Source organism: Pelobates fuscus, chromosome 7, assembly GCF_036172605.1.
Source record: "Pelobates fuscus isolate aPelFus1 chromosome 7, aPelFus1.pri, whole genome shotgun sequence".
NCBI lineage: Eukaryota > Metazoa > Chordata > Amphibia > Anura > Pelobatidae > Pelobates > Pelobates fuscus.
The window spans coordinates 108,644,292-108,653,114 of record NC_086323.1 but is presented as its reverse complement, the minus strand read 5'-3'; the positions used below and the strand labels follow the sequence as shown (position 1 = coordinate 108,653,114).

General features: G+C 44.7%; 1 protein-coding gene across 1 annotated transcript in view; it reads right to left on the bottom strand.

The window, feature by feature from the left end:
• Nucleotides 1–8,823, bottom strand: part of DMC1 (DNA meiotic recombinase 1) — a 42,426-nt gene continuing 33,603 nt past the window's right edge. Inside the window, exon 13 of the mRNA XM_063427421.1 lies at nt 1–193. Coding sequence (XP_063283491.1) covers nt 124–193 — 70 coding nt within the window. The 3' untranslated portion in view covers nt 1–123. The remainder of the gene's footprint in view (nt 194–8,823) is intronic.

Genomic DNA, 8,823 nt, shown 5'->3' with positions numbered 1-8,823 from the left:
TTTCTTAACATTGGTAGCCACTGGGATGTGTCTAACTGAGAAATCATGTTGTATTACTTCTGTCTATGCATTAAAAGCAAATATATTAAAATTTCAAATATTTTTATATCTTCAAGTGTTCAGTCATTCTTTTGCATCACTAATTCCACCAACAGTGATGGCAAATGTGGCTTCATTTTCTGGCATTTCAGGGCTGTGAAGGAACAAGATATCTTTGTTAAATAAAACATTGGATAATTTCAGAGCTAAATTGTTTGCTTAGTCAGATATTTCTATCACCAATATCTTAGTATTTTTCATTAAAGGTTTACTCCAAGCACCCAGATACCGGTAACTTAATTGATGCCAGGAGTCTGTATGTGCCGTGTTTTGCTATGAAATGGTTTACCCCATTACCTGGGAACTGGGTCAGGCTGAGGCATACACGTTACATGGCACCTGAGAAGGGGAAATATATTTTGGCACCCACAATTTTTTTTCTGGGGTCTCCCCAAACCACCCCGAACCTCCTTTTAGTAGGTAAATTACATGTACATAATTCATATGTACATGTAATTCACTGACATTCATATACACATACACGTTCAGATACATACACATTCATATTCACGAATACTTCCTGTAACGGAACCGCTGGCACCCCGACCAGGTACCCTCCGCTGACGGATACTCCTAGTGCTTTGCAAGGTCACCGAAGCACTCTGCCTGACACCATAACCACTGCAGACCCCACGAACCACCGCAGCTTTGTTGGGGTCTCGCCGACTCCACCCACTCTGTACCCAAGACCAGGATCCAGCTTCCAGTAGGTGGACCTCTCCGAATTCCAGAGAACAGGAACAGGAACAAGCTCTTAGCAGAGCTCAGCGATTATACCCTGGGGAGTATAGTGATTATAGCAATCCCCAGAGTGTAGTTCTCCAATCCCCCAAACATGAGCCGAAACTTCATGAAGGTACAAGATGATCTGAGGTGCTAGCACACCCAGTCTGCTTTTATTTCCATCTTACACATATAAGACCGCCCACAGGGGAGGGGTAAAATAGCCAATAGCATAACGGTTGCAACCCACAGGTTCCCTCCCCTCAGATAACCAGTTAACATAATTATTACAGCCAGGGAAAATAAATTTTTTATACATGTGCTATAACTTTAAAACCGTACATCCAATCTTCATAAAAATTAAATTTTTCAAACATAAACACTTCCAAAAATCAGCCAAATCCCTCCAGTGGATCAAAAGTTAGCTGGAGGTCCCTTTATGACCGACCGCAAGCACATTTTCCTGCCCAAAACAGTTCCATAGATTTGGGCTGTGCGGTCGGTCAATTTCATGCCGAAAAACAACTAAGTCCCATTTCGAACGGGACTTAGTCTCTGGAGCTGAAAAACGAAGTGTAGGAGAAGGTAAGGGTCAGCGGTGTTCGGTAAAATGTGTAGCCGATTTCAGTTCCACAGAATCTTTAGCATACACCGCTGACCGCGTTCGACTGAACAAAGATGGCCGCCGCCACGTGCAATTACCCTGCAGTAACCTCACAGCCTGGGAGGTAAATTGCCTGCACACTTTAACTTCTGGGTGGTCCGCCTGTGTGGTACTTGGTTCAGTAAGCCCTATTTACTGAACCAAGTGGGAGAAAGCCAGGAACAAGTTATTTTACAGGTCTGGGGACATAGTCTTAAAGGGACATTGTTCACCAAAGTTACAAGATGTCCCCAGACGGTTCTTAAAGGGCCATACACACCCAATAAAAGTTAATACTTTTCAGAGGCCATAGTCTTAAAGGGTATTGTTACCCAAAGTCTCAATATGTCCCCAGACAGTTCTTAAAGGGCCAGCAGCAGTACAATAAAATACCATTCACTGTGCTTAAAGGGCCAGCAGTCGCACAATAAAATACAATATGCCCAAATGTTGCACCTGAAGGGCCAAATCTCCCAGGGACCATAGTCAACAGTTAAGAGGCTGGCAATCAGGCTCCTCCAACAGCCATGGGTAAAGGGCAGCTTGTCACCAATAATATTAAGTGACGAAAGGCATTTCGTCACACTACCCTTCATGTACATACATATATTCAAATGCATTCACATTGCTATACACACAGACTCACACACACAGATTCATGTACATATATATACTCATAATCACACACAGACATTCATATAAACACATAATTACATAACACACACACTTAATTTTTAATTATATATATGTTATCTAGTGAGGTTCACACAGCCACCCTGTTCTTACTTTGACAGGGACAGCTGGAGTGGAATCTCATCCCAGCAGTCCAGAGGGGTCTAGCTGAGATCAGTGTCAGTGCCTGACAGTGCAGAGCACGCAAGGAGCCTGGAAAAATAGTGCAGAGTAATCCCAGCAGCTCTCTTGGTGCACCACACCTCAAGTACAGCCCCAGGTGAAACACCTACCGCACATTACCACTGCAAGCATGGTGCTGGTAGGCAAGTGACTGCTCTAGCAGCAGAGCAGTGCACTGTGTACACCCCTGCTGCCTGTCACCCGGTGTGGACAGATTCCTCTTCCCCCTTAGTACACCACTGGGGCCAAAGTGCTTCTGGCATCATAACCAGTGTAGCGCACTGTAGTGGTTATGACGGTTAAAGTAAATCTTTAAGGAGGAACTGTCACTTCCATAGAACACGTTATTTCCAGTCTTAAGGGGTGACCGCTTGTCAGTTGTATATTCCTGCTAACTAACAGGTTAGCACCAATCAGTTGATTTAGTATGCTGTGTCCTAATTTTGAAATACTTCTTTAGTTTATATTAGTGGCTGAAATTTTCATAATGTATAAACATACTGCACAAGTGGCAAGCATCAAATATATTTAACAAGGGTATGAAACGGATATGCAATCAGTCCTCAGTGCTCCATTGCAGTGGGACCAGAGTTTTCAATCATCCAGTTACCTGCACTTTATGCATAAGACCCAGCAGTAATGTCAATCTAGAGCTACCAGGGAGAGTATGGAAACTATGATTTTCAGTTTGAAGAAATGACAAATTCTCCATCTTAAGTTTTCTTTCCGTCTGTCCCTATGTCCTCCCCTTGCACTGTTTGTATAAAGTCAAGTAAAAAGTATTTTTTTAACAGTTATATACAGAAGATGACCATTTTTGTGGAGGTAAGAAACAAATAAGGGAGCAATCACATAGCTAGATGATGGCACCTAACAGGAGGGCTTAGGGAAAGCAACAAAAAGAATACAGGAAGAGGAAGAGCAGAAGGACACAAAGAGCGAGAGAGAGACATACAATAGAATTAAATATATTGTAATAACCTCTTTTCAACGTATCTCGTTGCTCTATGGGGCAGCCATCTTTATGTTTACTTTGTTTAGAGTTTTACAATTTTGAAATTTAAAATGGTCACAGATATTTGTAACCTTTGACCCCCTTTGCCTTTGAACAAAAAATGGGTCGCAAGAGAATACTGAGAACGGGCAGCAGCTGAAATAGCCTGCCCTTCGGTGGGTCCCCGCTCAGTTCTCAAGCTGGTTTTTGCTCATCTTGTGCCATTACAGAGAGAACATCTCTGAAACATATCAGACTGGTCCCACCCATACGGGCAGTCCAGATCCCAAATGCCAGCAAGTTCTCTCTGCACGCCAGCAACGCCAGACGATCGTTTCAGCCTTGTTAGGCATCATCAGTGAGGCATAGCTTTTATCTCCCTAGGCACCGTGAGCAAGGGGTCCATGTCTGGATTATCCCTTTAAACTTGTGGAGAACAAAAAATGGGTCGCAAGAGAATACTGAGAATGGGCAGCAGCTGATATAGCCTGCCCTTCGGTGGGTCCCCGCTCAGTTCTCAAGCTGTTTTTTGCTCATCACCCTTTGCCTTTGATACCTGTGCTATTGAGTAATCAATATGTCTAACGAATATCATATAGTTCAATAGTGAAAATAAATAAAACATTATGCAAATGATGGACAATTCTAAGGTCATTGGCCATCTTGATTTTGGTATCATCTGGATTTGAAGATCAATAGACATGATACGTGAGCCAAATCTAATACTGTAGTAACAAATGTTTTAAGATGTTTAAAGGACCACTCTAGGCACCCAGACCACTTCAGCTTAATGAGGTGGTCTGGGTGCCAGGTCCCTCTAGGATTAACCCTTTTTATTATAAACATAACAGTTTCAGAGAAACTGCTATGTTTATACTGAGGGTTAATCCAGCCTCCAAAACCTCTAGTGGCTGTCTCATTGACAGCCGCTAGAGGCGCTTGCGTGCTTCTCACTGTGAAAATCACAGTGAGAGCACGCAAGCGTCCATAGGAAATCATTGTAAATGCTTTCCTATGCGACCGGCTGAATGCGAGCGCGGCTCCTGCCGCGCATGCGCATTCAGCCGATGACGTCACAAGGAAGAAGGAGAGGAGGAGGAAAGCTCCCCGCCCGGCGCTGGAGAAAGAGGTAAGTTTAACCCCTTTCTCCCCCCAGAGCCCGGCGGGAGTGGGTCCCTGAGGGTGGGGGCACCCTCAGGGCACTCTAGTGCCAGGAAAACGAGTATTTTTTCCTGGCACGAGAGTGGTCCTTTAATTAAAAGGTTTTTGCACAATCCAAAATGGCTGCAAAACTATGTGACTAATTTCTTGGTCACAAATCTCAATCTAGGTCAAGTCAAGTCATATCTGTAGTCTTAATGGCTCTGGAGAAGTTTTTTTTTTTTTTTTCCTTTAACTATTTATATGCGTATTGGTATATGCATATAAAAAAAACTTAAAAATTATAACAAAAAATAGGTTACTTGGCAACTTTTTTTGTTTGGCCCTTGAATTAATGCAGTTGTTTTAAAGAGATGCTGAGACATAAATAAGTGTTTATCTCAATACATAGTAAACATCATAGTACATTGATGTGTACTGTGGTCGTTGTTGCCGCCCAGGAGTGATGGGAGTGAGCGCAGGACTTATCTTTTTGTATTTGTATTCACTTTTTGTATCACACAGCTTTGTTACAATGCTGCCGCCCATCCCATGTGTTCCCTATTAAGGGTTAATAAGTATATAGGTGTCAGGATCGGGTCAGGGATCCAACACGCAGAGTACAAAGAGTAGCTGATACGTATACCGGACCTTAGAATGGCCGGACTTAACGTAATACTACGTATAGAATGGTCAGGGACAAGCCGAGGTCGAGGGAACGAGAAGACAGGTAAGCGAGAGACAAGCCGGGTCAAGGATAACAGAAAGACAGGTAAGTAATAACAAAGCCGGGTCAGAACCAAAAGACAAGAGAATACAAGAGCACTGTGTGACTAGGCTGACTAGAACCACGACAGGGCAATGAGTGAATGGAAGAGTTAAATACCCTGGATCAGTGATTAGACCCGCCTCCGATGAGTCCTGACTGGCTTCCAGTCAATTGAGTGACAGGTCGGTCCGGACTGACGTCATGACGTCGAGCACTGTGCGTGACGTTATAAAAGGGGACGGGTCCCTCGCGGCTGGCGTGTGAGTGACTAGGAGAGCCGCGAGGGATGGAGGAAGCAGCCCTGCCGGAAGGATAAACTGCTAAGTCTCTACCTCTTTCGGGGGTAGAGACCTCAGGTACCCTGACAGTACCCCCCCTCTCAGATACGCCCACCGGGCGGAAGGAACCAGGGCGAGATGGAAAGCGGGAGTGAAACGCCCTGCGAAGGCGAGGAGCATGAACATCCTCTTGTGGTACCCAACTCCTCTCCTCAGGACCATAACCCTTCCAGTCAACCAAATATTGTACCCTCCCCCGGGAGATACGAGAATCGATGATGGAGTTAACCTCATACTCCTCCTGACCCTCCACCTGAACAGAGCGAGGAGGGGCGATCGAGGAGGAGAATCTGTTACAGACTAGAGGTTTCAGCAATGAAACGTGAAAGGAGTTCGGGATGCGTAAGGCAGCTGGGAGAGCTAGACGATACGCCACTGGGTTAATTCGAGTCAAGATCCTGTAGGGGCCAATATATCGAGGAGCGAATTTCATGGAAGGAACTTTAAGCCGAATATTCCTAGTACTTAACCAAACTCTATCGCCTGGAACAAAATTCGGATGCCGCCCTTCTACGTTTATCAGCGTGTCTCTTAACCAGCATAGAATTGTGTAGAAGAATTTGTCGAGTCTGATCCCACAACTTCCTCAGATTGGCAACATGGACATCAACCGACGGTACTCCTTGGGAAGGAGAAACTGAGGGAAGAATAGATGGATGAAAGCCATAGTTCATGAAGAAGGGGCTTGAATGAGTAGAGTCACAAACGAGATTGTTGTGCGCAAACCCCGCCCAAGGAATCAAACCGACCCAATCGTCCTGGTGTTCGGAGACAAAACAACGTAAATATTGCTCAATTTTTTGGTTGGTACGTTCGGCAGCTCCGTTAGACTGAGGATGATAGGCGGAAGAAAAATTAAATTTGATGCCTAATTGAGAACAGAATGATCTCCAGAAACGTGAGACAAATTGGGAGCCTCTATCAGAAGTAATTTCAGAAGGTATCCCATGCAGGCGAAAAATTTCTTTAGCAAATATCTCCGCCAATTCAGGAGAAGTCGGAAGTTTAGGTAAAGGTACGAAATGTGCCATCTTGGTAAACCTATCAACCACCGTGAGGATAACAGTGTGCCTTTTCGAAACAGGCAAATCCACAATAAAGTCCATCGCCACACAGGACCAAGGTTTCTCTGGAACTTCCAGAGGATGTAGAAGGCCACAAGGAAGCGAATGTGGTAGTTTAGTCTTAGTACAGACCTCACAGGCTCCGATAAAATCCTTAATATCCCTCCGTAACGAAGGCCACCAGAAATCCTTAGAGATCAAGGAATATGTTTTGCGGACGCCCGGATGGCCAGCCACCTTACTCTCGTGAAGACACTGTAAGAGCTCCAGTTGGAGTTCAGGAGGAACAAAGTGTCTAGACGCAGGAGTCAGTCTAGGTGCCAGATGCTGCAAGCTCCTGATCTGATCAAGAAGCGGGGAATGGATTTTGAGAGTTGTGTTAGCGATAATGTTACACTTGGGTACTATAGAGGACAAAACCGGCTCAGATATGGCAGAAGGTTCATATTGGCGAGACAAGGCATCAGCTTTACAATTCTTAGAACCAGGCCTATATGTGAGTATGTAGTTGAAGTGAGTGAGGAATATAGACCAACGAGCCTGTCTCGATGATAATCGTTTAGCCTCCCCAATATAGGATAAGTTTTTATGATCTGTCAAAATAGTAACAGGATGCAAAGTCCCCTCCAATAAATGTCTCCACTCCTTTAAGGCCATGATAACCGCTAGGAGTTCCCTGTCACCAATGTCATATCTGCTCTCAGTACCTGATAATTTTTTGGAAAAGTACCCACATGGATGTAATGGTTTATCCACACCCAACCTTTGGGACAGAATGGCACCTATACCTGTCTCAGAAGCGTCAACTTCGAGTAGGAAAGGCAGAGTAGTATCAGGGTGAACTAAAATTGGTGCGGAAGCAAACAGCTCCTTGAGAGTCTTAAAAGCCAGAAGTGCTTCAGTAGACCAATTCTTAGTATCAGCCCCATGTCTTTTCATATTGGTGATGGGAGCAATGATAGAGGAGTATCCCTTAATGAAACGTCTGTAGTAATTAGAGAAACCAATAAATCTCTGAATAGCCTTGAGACCCTTAGGTAAAGGCCAATCTAAAATGGATTGAAGCTTCTCCGGATCCATTTCAAACCCCTCTCCAGAAATCACGTAACCAAGAAAGGTAGTTTGGGATTGGTCAAAGCTGCATTTCTCTAATTTGCAGTACAAGCCATGCTGAAGAAGTTTGTGTAAAACCCTTCTGACCTGTCCGTGGTGAGTCTCAATATCCCTGGAATGTATAAGTATATCATCGAGGTATACAATAACACAGTCATGTTGAAACTCCCTAAGAACTTCATTAATTAGATCCTGAAATACCGCCGGGGCATTACAGAGACCAAAAGGCATTACAGTATACTCATAGTGCCCATATCGAGTATTGAACGCAGTCATCCACTCGTGTCCCTGCTGAATTCTCACCAAGTTATAAGCACCTCTAAGGTCTAACTTAGTGAAAATCTTAGAACCCTTTAATCGATCAAAAAGCTCGGTGATCAAGGGAATCGGATAGGCATTTCTAATGGTTATCTTGTTCAGGCCTCGGTAGTCAATGCAGGGTCTTAAAGAACCATCCTTCTTTTTAACAAAAAAAAATCCAGCCCCAGCAGGAGAGGAGGATCTCCTAATGAACCCTTTGTCTAGGTTTTCACGAATATACTCCTCTAAGACTAAGTTCTCATTCGTAGACAAAGGGTATACATGACCCCTGGGAGGCATAGTACCAGGAAGTAAATTAATTTTGCAATCAAAAGGCCTATGTGGTGGTAAGGTATCAGCCTTTCCTTTGTCAAATACCGCCTTTAAATCTAGATACAAGGACGGTATCTGTAATTTAGTAGCGTCGGTAGAGTTATTAAGTGTGTTAACACTACAGAGAGGTGACTGTTGCGGTCACCGGCCTGCCGAGCCTCACGGTCGTGCCCGACCGGCACGACCGCCCCGACTACACGAGCTTACCTGCTCGTCGGCGAGCCGGGAACCGCGCGTGTAGTTCTTCCGGGCATCACGCCCGAATCCAATATGGCGCCGACCACGTGGTCGCGTCTATGGATAGCCCCGCCCCCGAGAATTATACTAACGTGTGCGTGACGTCACGACGTCAACGCACATGCACGTTCTGGGGTCAGAGGTCGCCCTCTGACCAATCATAGCTTAGAGAGGGGTATTTAAACCCCTAATTCACCCTAGTACTTTGCCATGTC